Source organism: Solanum verrucosum, unplaced genomic scaffold, assembly GCF_900185275.1.
Source record: "Solanum verrucosum unplaced genomic scaffold, falcon-dt-bn FXZP01000103.1, whole genome shotgun sequence".
In the NCBI taxonomy this organism is placed as follows: domain Eukaryota; kingdom Viridiplantae; phylum Streptophyta; class Magnoliopsida; order Solanales; family Solanaceae; genus Solanum; species Solanum verrucosum.
In genome coordinates this window covers 2,979,927-3,000,050 of record NW_026020048.1, presented here as the reverse complement: position 1 = coordinate 3,000,050, position 20,124 = coordinate 2,979,927, and the positions used below count along the sequence as shown (strand labels likewise).

At 35.2% G+C, this 20,124-nt stretch overlaps 3 protein-coding genes and 1 non-coding gene across 4 annotated transcripts; all 4 read right to left on the bottom strand.

Annotated features, from left to right (window-relative positions):
• Positions 1 to 1,209: 1,209 nt before the first annotated feature.
• On the bottom strand, positions 1,210 to 1,405 carry LOC125823019 (U2 spliceosomal RNA). Its single transcript, XR_007442683.1, has one exon. It is a non-coding gene; the product is annotated as a U2 spliceosomal RNA (small nuclear RNA).
• Positions 1,406 to 2,829: 1,424 nt separating this feature from the next.
• LOC125822289 (uncharacterized) lies at positions 2,830 to 3,543 on the bottom strand. Its single transcript, XM_049501677.1, has one exon. The coding sequence runs from the start codon at positions 3,378 to 3,380 to the stop codon at positions 2,973 to 2,975; it is 408 nt and encodes a 135-aa protein (XP_049357634.1). The 5' UTR covers positions 3,381 to 3,543; the 3' UTR covers positions 2,830 to 2,972.
• Positions 3,544 to 8,501: 4,958 nt separating this feature from the next.
• LOC125821951 (pentatricopeptide repeat-containing protein At1g77170, mitochondrial) lies at positions 8,502 to 10,024 on the bottom strand. The gene has a single exon (XM_049501303.1). It carries the CDS (start codon positions 9,989 to 9,991, stop codon positions 8,624 to 8,626), a length of 1,368 nt encoding a protein of 455 aa, XP_049357260.1. The 5' UTR covers positions 9,992 to 10,024; the 3' UTR covers positions 8,502 to 8,623.
• A 694-nt stretch (positions 10,025 to 10,718) lies between these two features.
• On the bottom strand, positions 10,719 to 19,808 carry LOC125821950 (phospholipase A I). The gene is made up of 18 exons (XM_049501302.1): positions 19,042 to 19,808; positions 18,377 to 18,524; positions 18,129 to 18,207; positions 17,866 to 18,019; positions 17,564 to 17,773; positions 17,239 to 17,484; positions 16,972 to 17,134; positions 16,640 to 16,900; positions 16,379 to 16,500; positions 15,176 to 15,337; positions 14,858 to 15,050; positions 14,606 to 14,742; positions 13,914 to 14,052; positions 13,462 to 13,662; positions 12,900 to 13,374; positions 12,605 to 12,821; positions 12,263 to 12,352; positions 10,719 to 11,583 (listed from the first exon to the last, which is right to left on the bottom strand). Exons 1-18 carry the CDS (start codon positions 19,642 to 19,644, stop codon positions 11,137 to 11,139), a joined length of 4,047 nt encoding a protein of 1,348 aa, XP_049357259.1. The 5' UTR covers positions 19,645 to 19,808; the 3' UTR covers positions 10,719 to 11,136.
• Between the last annotated feature and the right edge of the window lie 316 nt (positions 19,809 to 20,124).

Sequence of the window (20,124 nt, the reverse complement as noted above, 5' to 3'; positions counted from 1 at the left end):
AGGCTGATAATGCAAAACGTCACTAAACTATATTTCGTAACAAAAAAAAATTATTCAATTTTACCTAAGAATTAAAACAAGACTCCGAACAATTTTGGTAACAAAAAAGTCTTTTACTTTCGGCAAAATATAAAAAAATTAGTTTCACGACTTTCATAATAATCAATTAAAAGTTGTGATTTATTTTTTTATAAAATAATAGTTTAGTAATTTGAATATAAATAAAATAAAACTTAAAGGATCATGTACGAATTTAACACGGATATTCTATGGTTGAAAGGCGGCATGGCCCAAAAGCCAAACACAAATTCCAAGTCGACAATTACATGCCGCCGTATACCCAATTTTCATCGCCAAACTTGAGTTGTTATTTTATTGAAAAAAATGGACTATGAATTATATATCAGTGTCTGGACTTTGACAAAATCATGGACTATGGATTAAGGAGAGTTAAAATCATATTGTTAACTTTATTTATGAAATATAAATAGAACTCCTATTTGATAGACCATAAGTATATTTGAAGGAGCAGGACTCGTTAGAAACTGGAAAGAATGGACCAAGTCCTAGATGTGTTTGACCAGGTTATACTTTTAATTTCCGAGAATGTTACTCCAATTCGGATTCAAAGGAAGTACGAGATAGAGAGAGACCACCTTAGGATCGTTAAAGTTAGTGCTTGCAAAGACGTAATTATATTAACCCTTCATCAAAAAATTATGTTGTGCAAGTAAAAAACAATAGTTTTATATTTCTGGCTTGGTCACTAATGATAATATGGTTCCGCTTAAGAATCTAGTAGCACCTCCTACATCTCATGGCTCTTGCCTCTTAGGTCCTAAAAGGCTGATAAGACCTTAAATGCTTTATCTGAAGATATTCCCAGCTTGTTAATAGTTGACATTATTGGTTAAAAGAGTTCGGAACAAGTGTTTCAATAGGTTAAGAAAGTTTAGTGTAACACTGAAAGTTAAGATTGAGAACTGTTGTTGATGAATTGGGGGATATAAGTTATAATCCATTTACGTGTTGAAAACAGAACTAGAAGACCTGCGTTACACTTACTGAACTTTTTAATTCTTTAACCTGCGAATTACTCTAACTTACGACCAATTGTCCATTTTTAATAGCTTCACCAGTGAACAAAATTGTAAAATCAAAACTACCCAAATAGTTTGGGTCGCAAGCTGAAATTATTAGACTGATTTGGTGGGGTGCGCCGGGCCCTTGCAATAGTGCAACGCATGGGCGACGCTTGAGAGCCCAGGTAGCAAGCTACCTTGATGAACTCTCCCCCTTAAGAAATTGAGTTAATATCGTGTGAACCAATGGCCCACATATCAGATATTAAACTGATAAGAACAGATACTACACTTGATCTTAGCCAAAAGGCCGAGAAAGGTATGCTTTGAATAGAGGCCCGTTTGGCATTTTATTGCGTACAGATTCCTTGTTGCTTAGTCTGTGTGGAGATGTGGGACTTTTGGACAAACGCACCACATTTGCGAGAACTATGTATTACACAAGAAATTTGCAGCAAAGGACCAAGAAAATCAAATGTACTCTTTTTACATGTAACTTATTGTGTATGTTTTTCTCCTTAGCAAGCTGTTCAAAATTATGGAATTTTCAATACATTCCTCAAAGTGTTTGTCAATACAATGTTTATTATCATAGAAGGTTGTGGTGAGATGGATAAAATCTCTTCACCTTTAACTAAACATTTGGGGTTTGAGCCCTGAATATGAAAAAAAGTTCTGCTTGGGAGCGCGCACCCACTTTAACTAGCCTTATCCGGATTAATCAAGCTTCAATGCTTTTAAAAAATACATGGTGATTCCTTGTTTTTTATAGTGAAAATTGGTACAAAAACGTTGAATGGACTTGATGAAACTATATCTTGTTCTTGATCCTTTTTTTTTTTTTTTTGAATTGATCCCAACAAATGTGCTACTAATTCTTTTTATAAATTAGCAGGGTCAGCAAGCAGAAGACAACAGCTGAATATGTACTTAGATATGAGAAGGTGAAGTAAGAATTAAGCATCATCATTTGCCAGAATTCCTTAGTTAACATAGCTTGAGCTAATATAACAAAAGTTCAAATGATATATAACAAATAATGTAAAACAGTCAATGTAGTTTAACGCGTGACTAGACATTCCTCTTTTTCTCGTTCTTATACTACACCTAAGATGTTCTAAGAGCTAGTAACTTCAGAATGAGTATAGTGTTAAATATATCCATGTTTCTTACAGTTACTTTTGAGTAAGATATATACATGGTTCAAGTGGATTCAGTAGAAACAGACCTAAGGTTGTTGCAGACTATGGGTTCTGTAATTTTTGAGTTAATGATATGAAAAAACATGTGGCCTCAAAGTTTCTGTTTTTCCACAATTGCATATGCATAAACATTAGAAAGGATGAATAAATAACATGAACAATTACCATGACGTGGAAGATGAAATCTGTAAGAACTACAAGAAAAATCTCTTTGCTGCAGGCGAAAACATTAAACATGAACATGTTCACCTCATGTACAAACATCAAATATGACTCTCAAGTCTCAACTATATTCAAGTTCCACTATTTGATAAAGTGGAAAACTGCAAATTTCTTTCAATGACAATAACCTAGAGTTTTTTGGTCTTTTAATCTGCACAAAACATGTTTTATGTTTCATATCTTGCTCACTTTTGACTGGAAATCAAAATACTTAGGCCTAGTAATGCAGACAAGTCTTCCTGCTTATGAACAACACAGTCCATATTCTATACGTGCCCGTCTATGGTCTATACATGTAACTTTCCAGGTCTAACTGCAAAGTATTACCTGCTCTTGCCAAAACAAGAAGTCCAGATGATTGACAATTCTCTCAAATTCCAAGCAATTGAAGGCAATCAGAAAGCAAAAGATATTTGGCTAAAGAATAAGAACAGAATTCAGTCTTGACACAAAAAATTGAAAGCTCCTATGAGAGCATTATTTCTTCCTCAAATCTCTTAGAATCAACCTTGAGATTTCTATAACTGAACCCTGGAATTTCATTCATCTTACAACTCTCAGAAACTTCAACCATAGAACACATTGCAGGTAATGCACCACCAGTACCTCTTCTCTTCTTCTTTTTCCATTTCATCGTCAAGAACCCGAAACTAGGCCAATTAGAATTACCACCACATGAATCTATTTCCACTGAACTCTTCTGAGATTTATTATTACAACTCCCTTTACAACAATCCACCTCAACTTTTCTGAAATACTCAATCTCTTTCTTCAAAAGTGATCCTATAGTTCCCCTTGTGCCTACTTCAACCGGCACACTTGTACTCATTTTATCAGAGAACCTACTAGTAATACTCCTAGCTCTGTATAACATTATGTTTTTTCGCTAAAAAATGAAGATGAAATTCAGAGATTGTTGGAAGGCTTGTTTGTGAAGAATGAATTGGTTGGTATTTTTAACTTTGCATTAAGGAAGCAACTTGTCTATAGTGCTAATGCCTAATGATAGTGTTTAATAGACATATGCTTCTTCTTTTTTTTTTGTTGAAAGTGGACAGCGTGAGGCTCTGCATAATTGTAGCAGTGGATGGATGGGAGATGTAATCATCAACAAACTTGCAACCAAAGCATACGCCTAAATATAAATTACTATTTATTTTACCTTTTCCTGTCTCTCTGACTTATTGGTTCATACACAAGTTAGTCATCATGATCAACCTCAAGAAAGAAAATTTATTTTTTTTGTTATTAAATTATTGCTAAAAATGAACTTAATCATGTCTATGACAGCAGAGGATACCTCTGTGGTCCTTAGCAATCAATGTCTAGGCCTTTTTTTTAACCCTTGCTTTGCAAATAATCATAGGATAATTTGGAAAAGATTATCATGTTTACGCCGCCCCATTAATTTAAAATAACCTTTGTAGTTATCCATGGTTATTTGAATGATGTACTTATACAACCTAATCATGCACTTAAAAATAAAAATGGCGTAAGCACTAATCCTAGTTTGTTTAAAGCGACGTTTACCTAAGATTGCAATGTTTACTAAGTTAAAGAAACCATTACCAAGTAAGTATTCTTATTAAAAACACATCGCTAAATTGCTTGTGTATTTATTTTTTTAATAAAGGTGATGTATGCTTACTACCTCTCGTTGAACAAATGGGAAGAGATCACCAAGAATTTTATATCTATTGAAATTTGAACTCTTGTCTTATCATCGGTCAGCCTCACACTTGTGACTCTATTTTCATATATTACTATATTATAGAAGACTCTAGGAATGACTACCATTGTGCCAATAAGATCACTACTAATGTCCAATATATTTATAAAATATATAAGTGGGCCCCACCACCTTCCACTTAAATACTACATATTATATATTATTAATTACTAAACTATAAATCACTACTAATATCCAATATATTTATCAAACTATATAAGTGGGCCCCACCACCTTCCACTTAAATACTACATATTATATATTAATTACTATACTATAAATGACTTAAATACTACATATTATATATTAATTACTATACTATAAATGACTTAAATACTCCATATTATCTATTACAATAATTAACAATTATTTGGCACTATAAATTCTATCAATGCCATATAAATTAGGATAAAAAACCTAAGATATAATATTTAAATATATTTAAAAATAATATAAGTAATACTATACATTACAATAATTAACAACTTAATTATTTAAAACTTATATAAAAAATTTAATTGACTCTCTAAATTCTATTGGTACCACATAAAATGGATTATATAACAAACATATATTGTTTGAAATTGACGAAAAAGAAACAATAAATTACAATAATTAATAAAAAAAATAGTCCACTCCAAAAAATCTATCAAATAACAACATATATTGTTTGAAATTGACGAAAAAGAAACTATAAATACAATAATTAACAAAATAAATCTCTCGACTCCAACAAATCTATCAATTAATGCCACATAAATTGGGACATGACAAACATATATTATTAAAAAATTAGGTTCAAAATGTACTAAAAAATACAATAATTAACAACTTAATATATTAAAGACACATATAAAAAAGGGTTAATATTTGAAATTCTGCATCTGCCACATAAATTAGAACAAAGAGAGTAATAAATATTATTTTCAAAATTATGTTAAAAAAAAGTACTACAAATCACAATAGCTAACAATTTAAAATATTTTTAAAATCATATAAAAATTTCAATAACTTCTCAAATTCCATAATATGACATAAATTTAAAAAAATGTGTTATAAATCATAATAAATAGTACAATATTTAAACTACTTTAAAAGCATTATAAATTGTAATAAATAATACAACAATTTAAATTACTTAAAATTTAACGACTTAATTTTTTTTTTTAAATGTATTAAAATTTTGGTTAATTTTCAAAACTTTACATGTGCCACATAAATTGGGACATGGACAGTCACACATATTTTTTTAAAAAAATTACATTAAAAGTATTCTATCAATTAACAACATATATTGTTTGAAATTGACGAAAAAGAAACTATAAATTACAATAGTTAACAAAATAAATCTCTCGACCCCAACAAATCTATCAATTAATGCCACATAAATTGGGACATGGCAAATAACATATATTATTAAAAAATTAGGTTCAAAATGTACTATAAAATACAATAATTAACAACTTAATATATTAAAGAGACATATAAAAAATGGTTAATATTTGAAATTCTGCTTGTGCCACATAAATTAGAACAAACAGAGTAATAAATATTATTTTCAAAATTATGTAAAAAAAAAAGTACTACAAATCACAATAGCTAACAATTTAAAATATTTTTAAAATCATATAAAAATTTCAATAACTTCTCAAATTCCATAATATAACACTTAAATACTACATACTATATATTAATTACTATACTATAAATGACTTAAATACTCCATATTATCTATTACAATAATTAACAATTATTTGACACTTTCAATTCTATCAATGCCATATAAATTAGGATAAAAAACCTAACATATAATATTTAAATATATTTAAAAATAATATAAGTAATACTATACATTACAATAATTAACAGCTTAATTATTTAAAACTTATATTCAAAATTTAATTGACTCTCTAAATTCTATTGGTACCACATAAAATGGATTATATGATAAACATATATTGTTTGAAATTGACGAAAAAGAAACAATAAATTACAATAATTAATAAAATAAATAGTCGACGAAATTGACGAAAAACAAATTATAAATTACAATAATTAACAAAATAAATCTCTCGACTCCAACAAATCTATCAATTAATGCCACATAAATTGGGACATGGCAAATAACATATATTATTAAAAAATTAGGTTCAAAATGTACTATAAAATACAACAATTAACAACTTAATATATTAAAGACACATATAAAAAAGGGTTAATATTTGAAATTTTGCATCTGCCACATAAATTAGAACAAATAGAGTAATAAATATTATTTTCAAAATTATGTTAAAAAAAAGTACTACAAATCACAATAGCTAACAATTTAAAATATTTTTTAAATCATATAAAAATTTCAATAACTTCTCAAATTCCATAATATGACATAAATTTTTTAAAAAACTGTTATAAATCATAATAAATAGTACAATATTTCAACTACTTTAAAAGTATTATAAATTGTAATAAATAATACAACAATTTAAATTACTTAAAATTTAACGACTTAAAAATATTTTTTTAAATGTATTAAAATTTTGGTTAATTGTCAAAACTTTACATGTGCCACATAAATTGAGACATGGAGAGTCACACATATTTTTTTAAAAAAAAATTACATTAAAAGTATTCTATCAATTAACAACATATATTGTTTGAAATTGACGGAAAAAAAAACTATAAATTACAATAATTAACAAAATAAATCTCTCGACTCCAACAAATCTATCAATTAATGCCACATAAATTGGGACATGACAAATAACATATATTATTAAAAAATTAGGTTCAAAATGTACTATAAAATACAATAATTAACAACTTAATATATTAAAGAGACATATAAAAAAGGGTTAATATTTGAAATTCTGCGTGTGCCACATAAATTAGAACAAACAGAATAATAAATATTATTTTCAAAATTATGTTAAAAAAAAGTACTACAAATCACAATAGCTAAAAATTTAAAATATTTTAAAAATCATATAAAAATTTCAACAACTTCTCAAATTCCATAATATGACATAAATTAAAATAAAAAATATATATATATTGGGCCCCGTGCTGGCATGGGGTCCTATATCTAGTATAATATAAAGTCACGAGATGAGTTCAACGTCAACCAAACTAGTTTTTGTGTAACAGGCACTAACATCTCATGTATTGCTGTTCACACATTGCAAGTTGCACGGAGAGCACTTGAGAACACCAGATTGTGATAGCATGTTTTAAATTGTGTCAACATCCAGCAGTGTCCAAGTAGAACAACAAAGAAATGTACCTGTTTTTCACAAAAGAGTAACCTTTAAGAAAAATGATCAAACATCCATCAAAGACAGAACATAAACAATCAGTTAAAAATCTCAAAATTATTACTCATTTCTACTACTTCTCTCTCTTTCTCTCTCCATGTTTTCTTCCTTCTGCAATCCTTTTCCATTGCATATACAAGTACAGTTCTTCTTTACAACGTATGGAATCACAAGACCATGCAAATGCTTTGATAAGCAACAGCATGCAGTCAGCATAAGCATTCACAAACTTGCGCTTCCCTTGGGACTACTATCATGATCAGATATAACCAACTAACTACGGTAGTCGGTATGCTGGGAAGATGGCATGAATATCTTAGGCACTGGTGTGAGGCACAAGCATGTTGTAATGCATCATCTATTCTTGAACCACCCTGATAAAGAGACTCATAATACTGACATATGAACTGGGATAACTCCCCCTGATCATCATATTCATCTCAAAAGAACTCTGAGTGTCCTTCACTTTTCTCTGGTTCACTATCTTCCCAAGCACTTGCTGGACTCTAGAAGGTTCCGAGTTGTCATCCTCTGCTTCTTCTTCGCCAATTTCAAACTTCCCATTATTGAAAGAATTAAAATCACCTGACCCCTGACATGTAAACAACCGCGCTTCATCGGGCTCAATGGAAGGACATGCAACAGCTTTAGCTCCTGAATCTAGAAAAACCTTGACTACAAATTGGGTAGGGCCACAGAAACCAGTGAAGATTATAATTCTCCCCCTCCATGCTACAATCTGGAAGGTTTAACAAATACTGGAGGAGTTAGTGCTGCCTCCTTTCTAAATCATTATATTTTCTGGGATAAATGTGTGTGCATAGAGCAATAGGTCACAAGCACATCTCTTGGAGAGATGGCTCGAAATGAATCAACATTCTCACCTAAAAATAAATAAAATAATAATTAAGTGGATCAAAATTGAGGGTCAACGGGTACGTTAAAATACGTACATTGCTCCTATATGAACCACTTTTGTGAGGTGCAGCATATGACAACCATCTTGTGCACTCACTTCTATTAGAGAGAGCAATGTTTCTGATCATTTATCCTTCGCAGGTCCACCTTCAGCTCTCACTATGAACTTGTTGACAAACTATAAGCAGGAATCTTGGCAAGTTTTCGCTCCTTCATGATTGCTCTAATCCTCCTTACCTCTTCCCACATGTCATTACTGGCATAAATGTTGGACAATACCACATACACTCCATCGTTCCACGGTTCCAACTGTTGCAGGTGCTTAGCCACCCATTCTCCCATTTTCACATGCCCATGCTTCTCACAAGCCCCCATTAGGCACCCCCAGATCACAACATTCGGTTTCATCGACATCCCTTCAATCGTCCCCCTTGCCTCCTCGAACAACCCAGCCCTGCCAAGCAAATCCACCATGCACCCGTAATGCTGCAACATGGGTGCAATACCATATTCATTCTTCATCATGTTGAAATAATACTTTCCTTCTTTCACCATCCCACCATGTACACAAGCGCTCAACACCCCAATAAATGTCACATGGTTAGGCCTAACACCTGCCTCTCTCATGCAATGGAAGCATTCAACCGCATCTCTAACATACCCATGCATTGCATATCCAACAATCATAGAAGTCCACGAGGATACATTTCTTTCGTTCATCCTTGAAAACACCCTATAAGCAAGATCCATCTTCCCACATTTACCGTACATATCAATAAGAGAATTCATCATCAAAAGATCAGACCTTTCCATTTCTTTCGCTTGAAAGACACATTTATGCAATTGAGAAGCCAAATCCAAGTCTCCAAGACTACCACAAGCAGATGTCACACTAACCATAGTCACATCATCTGGCTGCAACCCACTCTCTCTCAACTCCAAGAACATTTCTATGGCTTCTTTAGCACGCCCACCTTGTGACAACCCCGCTATAATAGCATTCCAAGACCCCAACTTTCTTTCACTATTTTGTTCAAACACCTTCCGTGCATTCTCAAATTCACCAGCTTTAGCGTACAAGCTAATAAACCCACTCTCACAATACATATTAGTTTCTAATCCGAGCTTTATTGCAATCCCATGGAGCTGCCTTGCCACAACATAATTCAGAACCTGACAAATCGCCTTTAAAACAATGGGTAACGTGAAAGTATCTGGGCGAACACCAGTTCTTGACATAGTGATGTATACATGTAGAGCGTTGCTAGGGGAGTTGAGCCTAGTATATGATCTAATAATGTTGTTCCAGTGGAATTGTACAGGGTACAACTCCAAGAAGTGATTTCGGATTACCTGGGCGTAAATTTGGTCAAGATGGTGTAGATTGTTGCAATTTGATATTCGGGTCGCTATTATCTTGTCATTGCTGTCGAGAATATTAGTAGCAGTGGCTAAACTATGACTCAGATGAAATGAGTTCACTCTGTTTCTACCAAATCGGAGCAACAGACAATGAAATGGACTCATCAATAATATATTTGGTGTTGATTTCTTACCAGCTGTTGCTTTAATCCCAAAAGACCTTATATTTATCCTAGGCAATTTGATTGATGTACTTATACAACTAATACTTTCGGTTTGGTCATAGCTTTTGAAGTTCAAACTTGAAAATTTGAGTTTTTTAAGTAGTGTTTAAGAGATGTCCCAGAAATTAGTAAAATGACGGGACTAATTTTTGGAAATTTGATAAAAATCTAATCAAATTTCATGGCCGGACCAATTTGAGATCTACTCAATCGCAATCAGACGCCTATCTTCAATGAAAGGAGATCACCTTGCGTTATCAATGGGCAGAAATAGTAAATAGCTCTGTCATCCAAACCTTGAAAGATGGAATGGAAAGAGATCACATAATGATTTGTGTATCTACTGAGATTATTTGAATCCTATCTTGAATAGTTTCCCACTTCATTGACCGTTAAGCCTCACCTTAATGTCTCTATTTTCGTAAAATAAGATGTCACAAGAGCACATGAGTTTATCCCAAGTCCCAACTAGTTTTTGTTTAACAAGCACAACATCACATAGGTTCCTCCTTTACAATTTGCAGACACCACTTGAGAACACCAGATTCTAATAGCATATCAGTTTCAAATTGTGTTGTCACCATCAACCACTGTCCAAGAAGAACAAGAAAGAAATGAATCTGCTTTTCGCAAGAAGGCAGATAAATCTTCATTGTGGATAAGGGTGGTTAAAAAAATTGTCCATGCTTTATCCAATAAATTAATTTTCCTATACAAGTTACTTATTGGGACTCAAAACCTTTCTCAATCTGAAATGACTTACAAGGAAAATTCTGCAAAACTGGTCCCTAAAGAAAAACAAGCATCCATCAGTGACTAAGAACACAAAAAAACTGACTTCAGAGCCTCAAATTGGTTGCTTCTCTAGCTTCTTGGAACTATTACTCATTTCTACTGCTTTTTTCTCTTCCCATGCTTCTTCTGCAATCCTTTTCCTTTGCTTGAACAAGTATACGTCTTCTTTACAAAGTATGGAGTAATGTAGAGATCGTGCAAATTGCCTTAATCAAGCAACATGCAGTCAGCAAAAGCATTGGCTGACTTGCGCCTTCCTTGAGACTATCATGGTATGAGTCAACCGACGAACTATGGTATGCTGGGAAGATGGCATGAATATCTTAGGCTACGGTGCGAGGCACGAGCATGCTGCAATGCAGCACCTATTCTTGAACCACCCTGAAAAAGAGACTCATAGAATTGACATATGAATTGGGACAACTCCCCCTCATCATCATCCCAAAAGAATTGAGAGCGTCCTTCACTTTGCTCTGGTTCACTATCATCCCAATCACTAGCTGGACTAGTAGGTTCAGTATCGTCATCCTCTGCTTCTTCTTCGCCAATTTCAAACTTTCCATTATCGAAAGAATTAAAATCACCTGATCCGTGAAATGTAGACAACTGCACTTCATCAGGCTCAGAGGAAGGACATATAACAGCTTTTGCTCCTGAATCTAGAAAAGCCTTGATTACAGGTTGGATAGGGCCATAGAAACCAGTGAAGATTATAATTCTCTCCCTCCATGCTCCAACCTGGAAGGTTTAACAAATATACTAAAAGGATTAACAAATTTTCTAGGGTAAATGTGTACGCATAGAGTAATAGGTCACAAGCACAGGTCTTGGAGAGATAACACGAAATAAATCAACATACTCACTGACAGTGTATTAAGCCCTCTATCATGACAAATGAAAGAAATGCAACCCAATTTACTTAAACGATGAATGACAGAGCAAGTGATTAACCAAGTCTTAATAGTAAACCTTTAGTATAGCAAGTGATTAACCAAGTCTTGGTAGTAAACCTTAAGTATACATTCAAAAATGTGTAGTGTAATGAACAAGCCTCTTAAATTTGTGATGCAGATGAAGCAATGAAACCAGAGATAAATTTATTCAATTCAATTTTTAGGATAAAAGCAATATGTGGAAAGCGCTATCTGTGCACATCCATTAGGGAGCATCAGCACTGCAGAGCTTTATCTGCAGAAGACCTCTGAGTGCTGAAGAGTTTATCCTTGCCACAGATACTTGAACCCAAGTAAGTTCATTTGTCATATTTTGAACCCAACCAGATTGGTGTTGACTTGTTCAATCAAATGATACCAACCATATAACATCATTTGGAAAAGATAAGTTCCTTCTCACACATAAAATCTTGCAATGAAAAAAAGATGCAATACTGAATGACATAAATGATCAGAGGGTATACCATCCACCGAATATCTTCTGAAGTTAAATGCATTGAAGGAACCGTCCTGCGGAACATATAGGCACCAATTTCTTGGTCATCTTCCATGACCTTCAGAAGACAAAAAATAGGAAATTCATGAACTCCTTTGATCAAAAGCAAATTCACTTTTTTTTCTTACCCTCCCTAGGAGCTCCCACCCCTTTTGCTCCCTTGGTGACTCGAACTCGCAACCTTCAGGTTGGAAGTGAGGGGTGCTTACCATCCGAGCAACTCCCTCTCGTCAAAGCAAATTCATAAATCTTGGTTTCTGAAAGCAAAGAATAACAAAATAAGGATGGCAGACATCATGTCCGCACAAACCTGTGTCTGACGCCCAATATAACGGTGGACTACACCCCCAATTTGGAAGCATGGCCTACACCTAACAAGATCAGCAACGGTTGAGATGTCAGAGATGACTGATGCATACTTTCTCCGGCGGCCTCGCATCATAGACAGCAAGCTGAATTTGACACTCTGCAGAAACTTATCTGCTAGTTCTCCAGGTTCGGCAACCACAAATACATCATTCTGCCAACTATCTCGTAGAAGTTGATGACATTAGCATGATAAACAGCATTTCCAATAAGTAACCAAAAAATAAGGAATATCTTACCTCAGTACAGAGCCAGATGTATCATTTTGCAGAGCCAAATGCACAACTCCAACCTGAGGGGAATTCTTTAGCTTCTCATACAAAGATTGAACAGGCAACGAAAGCTGTCGACGTTTTCGAGGAGACTCGGGCGGTGAGACGGTTGTTTTTGCAGATTGTAATCCATCCAAGCTTAGTGGTGGAACTAACTCAATTCTACCAACCCTATGAGCCCCAATATCAGGACTGTATAAGAGAGGGCTTGAAGGGAAACTCCCAGTGAACAATGGAGAAGCAAAAGGTGTCGGAAAAGTTGATCCTGGAGTTGCTTTCTGAGTATTTGATATGCCATTAAAAAGACTGAGCTTTATTCCGTTACGAGCACAAAATGACTCTAGTGAGCGAACATGGTGAAAGACTCTTCCAGCATCTGCACTATTTGGGGCCTCGACAAGAAGCACGCTCCGCCTCCAACCTAAAGAAGGACTGCTTTCATCTGAAAATAAATTGAATCCAATAAAGTTCAATCCATCTGAGACAAAAGAATATCATGGCAAGAAATTAAAAATGATTCCACACACACCAGTTTTAGAATTCTTCGCTTTGAGAAACTGATTGGACTTTTTATCTGAAAATTTCTCATCATGTGGCCTCTCCAACAATCTTTCACAAATATTCTTGAAAGCAGCAGAGGTGTTCTGAATGTAATCATCTGTTGCAGCCTCTAACTTTAACCAGACAGCAGGGTCCGTCTCATCTAGCTCCATATCACATCGCTCATCAACTGCATCCCAGATATGTAGAAAGCATGTTAAGAATGTGAAGAAAATTATAACTCAATATCACCGCAGTGCAAGACTAGATCATACTCCTAATTCATTTTCTTTAATTCTGGCTGATACCTAAAAATTGAATTGTTTATGAAATTCCAAAAGTTCAGGAAAAGAATTAGGGAAATAAGGTTTCCCAAAAGGAAAAGAACCAATCTTTAGCTTGTAATATTTCACCTCAGGCAACATTGTAAAGTAACTTCACCTGGATTAAAGCGAAAATAGTGCACATCAGGAAGCAGTGGAAGCAATGTACTTAAAGCTTCCTCCACCCGGTCAACTGAGCATGCACTTTCTATCAACACTTGGCCAGTATCAAGATAACGCCATCCACCTTTGCGGACCTAACACAGCAGGAAAAACAGCAGAAACAGCTATAAATTGAACACTCAAGTAACATGGTTTGAAGTAAATGTTATCTTGCCTTAACGAAAACTTCCAGTAGCAATGGAGAGTAAGACCTTGGCGATAAAATATCATGCACTGTTTTCAACGTTTAATTTCTTTAAAAAATTTGGTATTTTTCTATTTTTTTAAAAAGTAGCAGACTGTGAACTCAACTCCAGAATTAACAGCAGAAGATAAGAATATTGAAAAAATATGCTATGATCCAAGGGAACCCCCTGACATTATGACACATTAAGAATAACGAACAAATTTGCAGCTGACTTAAGTTGTCAAATAATACCAAAATTCTATGAGTATCACATAATCAACATTTTAGTTAAGAACTGTATTGAAGGTGCATTTCCAGATTCTCCAATCTAAATATATGGAAAAGAACAGGCAAGCAAATGTGATCCATGAATACATCAAGTTCCAACAGCATGTTCAAGGCCTTTTAAAGCCTGAAAAATGATGGCAGTCTTGATCATAATAGGCAATCCTTTAGTATACCTTCATGGGTACAGAACCACAACCAATTGAGACCATGCAGTCAATCCTTGCATCTGGCCATAATAGTTGTGCTTCTCGTATGGCAAAAATGGTAGGATTGTTGGCAACAATTGCACCATCTTGCCAGCGGTATACATCTGAAATTAAACAGAGAGAAGAGTCAGGGAAGATGACAATGACATGCGTCCATAGAAACAGAGCTCGTGAGGATTTGCCATGAGTTAATTTTTTTAAACATAAGCAAAATTATACCATCAGAGTAATCATCAAGATAATAAGGTGCAGCGGATGATGCTCTTATGGCCTGCCATATCCGATGCTTACAGCTTCCCATGAAAGCATTTCTCTTATGTTCAACTTGAGCTGGATCACTTACTGTTCCTTGGCCAGCAATAGTCAAATTCTCAGTAGCCGCAGGGGAAATCTCTGGTGTCCCAGGAGGGTACTGCACTTCCCCAACACAAAGGTTCAATGACAAACTAATAAAAAGGAAATAATAGAGGCAGAGCTAGTGTAAGCACTACTCAGATGAAGTCCAAGTATTGAGTCATATGAGGATTCAGTAATAACCTGATAGTTGCGGAAAATAAAGGGTTGAGCTGGAGTCGCACTGACCAGAGTTGATACAACAAAAACTTTAGGAATCCTTTTAATTGCTGACTCTATCAGAAGATCCCCATCCTCGTCAGCACACATCTCCTGCAACAATCTCTCAAACTGTTCTGCACTGTGCTGGAAGAGGATAGAGGGTCAATTGTGATTTCAAAGTCACAAGGTCCCTCTTATTCAGCAGCATTTTAAGTACTAGAAAAAAAATCCGGGTAGATGTTTAAAAACTACAAATTAGAAACAGTCGAACTGATAGATTAGATATATTGTACCATATGGGATGACAGTATTTGTGTATTATTATTTATACACTTCTTCTTTTTTTGATAAGTTCCTAGGCATAAGACAGACACTTGTCTCAAGCCTTCTCTTATCTCCTCTTATTTCTCACATGGTATCAAATCCTATTATTTTTGCTGATGCTCGAAAAATATTTCTGTTCTCATCCCTAATCACTATTCTAATCTTTTATTGAACGCTGTTTCAGTGAAACCACACTTTTAGTGACTATTCCAGCAACACCATCTTCTTTCCCCTGATCTTACTAGAACAATTCTTTCCACTTTTCCAGTGTCTGTTTGAGCAACATCATGCCTCTTTTAGGTTTATCGTTCCGACACTTTTCCATCACTATTCAGGCTACTGTGGCCACAGTTCTGGCTACTATTCCCACTGATGTTTGGCACTATTCCACGACTACTTCAGTGTCATAAAATGGGTTTGGGTAGTGTCTGATTAAAAGAAGGATTGGGTTATTTATAGTTGGGTCATGTCTGAAGGGGTAAAAAGAAATGGGTGAGGTATAATCTTTTAAAGCCACATGTCATTTTTGGAATTAAAAAACCAATTTTAGGATTGTTTTTTAAAATTCAATTTGTCAACGAAAAAGGTAAATATGCACCATTTGTTATACGGTGAGGGTATATATACACCATTTGTTAACGGTGAGTGTAGATATATGCACAATTTTTTTAATGAGGGGTATATTTGTAATTGCAAAGTTGAGGGGTATATTTACCCCTTTTCCCTATAATAAATAACCATTTTATGTACAAGTACTCTAATATTTTGGACACCCTATTATCAATATAGGCAAGACATAAGTTGCATGGCAAGACTAAGTGTGAATTAACTTAAAGGAAGAAAACTAATGGCATCACATACTTTAGATCCATGTACAACAACCCTGAAACTCTGAGATGAGCTCTTGTAGAGTTGATCCAACTTTTCTCTCCATGTTGCTGCTTCATTGTCCTTGTGAACAGTTTCAGCAAACACAAGTTTTCCTGAAAAAGTGAATTTAGAGAGGCATGGTATATGATAAGATATGCATCAGCACTGCCACTGTGTCAAGCAAACTACAACAAGTTTAAAAACACTTGAAAGGACGCAGCAAAGTTGAGCCTTTTTAGAGTAGAAACTCACCAAGTTTTTTATATATTTCTTCACATTTTTCCAAGGACATCAGTTTGATCCCAAGAGCAACAGCAAGCATACCACCAGTTGAAGTCCCACAAATGAGGTCAAAAAGTTCGTGTATCTGCTTCCCAGTACCTTTCTCAATCTCCTTAAGGATTCTCACAGTTGCCAGACCTTTCATGCCACCACCATCCATTGAAAGTATGCGCAATCCTTGCTTTGGGACCTGTCTCCCTCTTATAGCTCGCCGCAGAACCTCATTCTCCCCTGCAATAAGATAGAATATGTATTCAAAAGGCCAGGTATAGCTGAACCATAAGAAACATACAGAAACCAACCTAGTATTGCCAAAGCACGAGCTGCAGCCTTGCTGACTTGTGCCTCTGATGCAACTGTCAACCGCAATAGCAATTCCCGTAAACTTTCTGAAGTAACTAAAATACGACGATTTTCCAAGCAGAACGCTAAATTACCAACTGCAAATAAAGCTAGTCTTTGCACCTAAGTAGACAAAATAATTCATTTCAAAGATCACTCAACGGAAACAGGAAAACATTTTACTAACTGAATTACCCAAACAAAAAAAGAGAATAAGCGAGGCTTGCCTCTGGATTTCTGTGAGCACACAAAAGTTTCAATGATCTCAATACATCCTTTGTCAGCAGCTTTTGGGATACAATATCTGATGCAAACGCCAAATTTCCCAAAACTTGCAACACAGATATGACTTCCTCAGGACCAGCAGATTTTAGTACTCTTTCTATGGGTTGCATAATATCTGATTTCATTAACTGCATTGCCACAGAAACGTCTGTGGCAAGAGAAGAAAGAGCGGAGCAAGCTTGTTCTACCTGCACAAAAACACAATTTTATGCATTGATTGGATATGAAATTAGATCAAAGCATCCTACAGAGTATAAGCTAGCATACCACATGTTGATTGTCACTACTGATCATACTTATGAGTTGCCTCACAGCGTTCTCATCTTTCCCAACAACTACACGATTCCCCTCATCTTGCATTATCTTTGCCAGGGCCGAAGCTAGCAGGGGATGGTGACAAGAAGAGAAACGGAATATAAGAGAGAAGAAGGCACTCAGTTTATGCCGAGATGCAATAAAGTAAGAACTATTCTCCATCTGCAAGTTCAATTAAAAAAAAAACAGAGTTCTTCAACCTCATAAGGCCTGTTAGATAAGCAGAATAACTTGAAAAAGAGTGTTATGAATACCTCTATTTGCACATTCACTAATCTCAACTGATCGTCTGCCACAACCCTTATGTTTGCAAGAGATAAGTGGCGAAGCTTCTGGAGTGGCAAAATATCAGGAAGAAATTCTAGAGGATTACCAAAAAGCCTCAGAACACGTAACATTGTCATTGCCCTATAATTAAGTTATAAAAACATCGGATCTCAAGCACGGAATGACAGGATTTGACTAAGAAATAAAGAGAAATGGAAGATTGGCCTATCATAAGTCTAAATAGAGAGACCTGAAATCAAGAAGAGGTCGCACCAGCTTGTTGTGTTCCAGCGATAATTCGACTAGCCCAATACACTCTCTTAGTTCCACTGTTCATCATATCCAACCAGGGCAAAGAATGAAATGAGTAGGAAGGAATCATTTGCTATTTGTATTACTACTCCTTATGAACTGACTTAAGGTAAATCCAACAAATATACTGTTCACAGCTATATAGGTTGTACTCTGTCAGTATTTATGTGAAGATTTCAATCTTACCAGGGACAGAGACTAACATGTTGTAGTCCACGGCAAGAACTTTCAAGCATTTTAGTGCACCAAGCTCAGGTGGCAAATTTGATAGCTTATTGTTATCAAGATATAGCCTTTCAATAAGAGGCAGCTGGGTTATCTCTACTGGCAGCACCTGCAACATGTAAAAATATGGGAGACCCAATTGATCGGAAACTACTTCTCAGTACAGCCATTCTACAAGTTACAAACAGTAGTTGGATTGGTTTTAATCAAAACCACTATTAGCAGATCAGTTTCTCATATATCCTACCAGTCCCTCAGAATCAGGAAAACAAAAGAAAGACATAGTACATATAACAAATACCATACCTTGGAATGCTTTCTGAAGTTAGAAGTGCCCTGTATATTGAACAACAAACACCACATTGTGCATATGCACAAAACAAGAAAAACAACTCCAACCAATTTCAAAACTAGCTGGAATTGGCTACATGATCCTTGATATTCACTCTATTCAACTTAGAGCCAAATTCATTCCAATACTCAATAGTTCTATTTGAGACCAATTATTATGGTTTGGCAAGAACGAACATGATATAATTTTAAACTCAAAATTACTCATCAAAACTTAATTATAAATTCATACACACTTGCAACTACGAACTAATGTTAAAACAAGAATCACTCACCATTAGTCCAAGACCACATAGACTAACAACAGTAACACTCTTCCAGTGGTCAGCACACCCCACTGGTGTGCCTTCCCCGATTCCTAAACCACCGCCATTGGCGAAATTCAACCTCATCAACTTTGACAATACCCCCATCCCATCACTCTGCTGGCTTGAACTACCCACCCGCCACATCATCACCCCTTTCAATGGCTCTCTCCTCTTCACCACTCTCATTTCCACAGCCACCTCACCCATATCCTCCTCCCCAGCATTTTCATTCTCCGTCTTTTCCTTGAATTCAATTTCCACAGTATCTTGTGGTGAAGGCAATGCCACCATAACCTGTGACTGCAACTTTAAAGCCACCTGATCCTCATCATCACCGACGTTCCAATCTAAATCCACCCTAAACCCTAATAGCTCTTCTTGATTATTCTCCTCTTGACCCTCCGCCGCCGGCGACGGGGGTGACGGCGAGAATGGTGAAGTATGCGCCGACGTCGATGAGGACGATCTTGAAGATGTGGGCGTGGACTCATCTAATGCCTCGTCTTCACCATAGCTTAATGTGAGGTGAAATACATCTGATGGGCGTTTCCAACCCAATCCCCAAGACATTGGTCACCCCGTCAAATTTTCCAAGATTATTTGATTCTAACAGACCCTTTACGTAATTTAATTTGTTCTTTACATTACAATGGCGATCAGATCATCAGATCAAAGAATGACTGGAACTGAAAATCCCAATTGTCCCTGTCTGGAATTTTCCGGAGGGTTTAAAAGAACTTCTTGTTTTATCCGAAAACGAAAATGGGATTTGGAGAAAATTAAGATTGGTTAGTAAAAGTGAAGATTTTGATGATTCTTGATTTTCTTGTTGAAGAGAAGGCCTTTTACTCCATTTTCCAGTCTCGTTGTTTCTGCTTTTGGTTTCTCGCGGGACCGTTTCGGAACGGCAGTGTTACGTTAAGTTGGAGAAAAAAGGAAACAACGCGAAGAAGTCAGGAATGGAAAAGTATTTCATAGGCCTTTACGACGTCGTTATTATATAGATTTCCAATTGCAGTAAAGAACGCCAAATAAATAAGGTGTTATGAC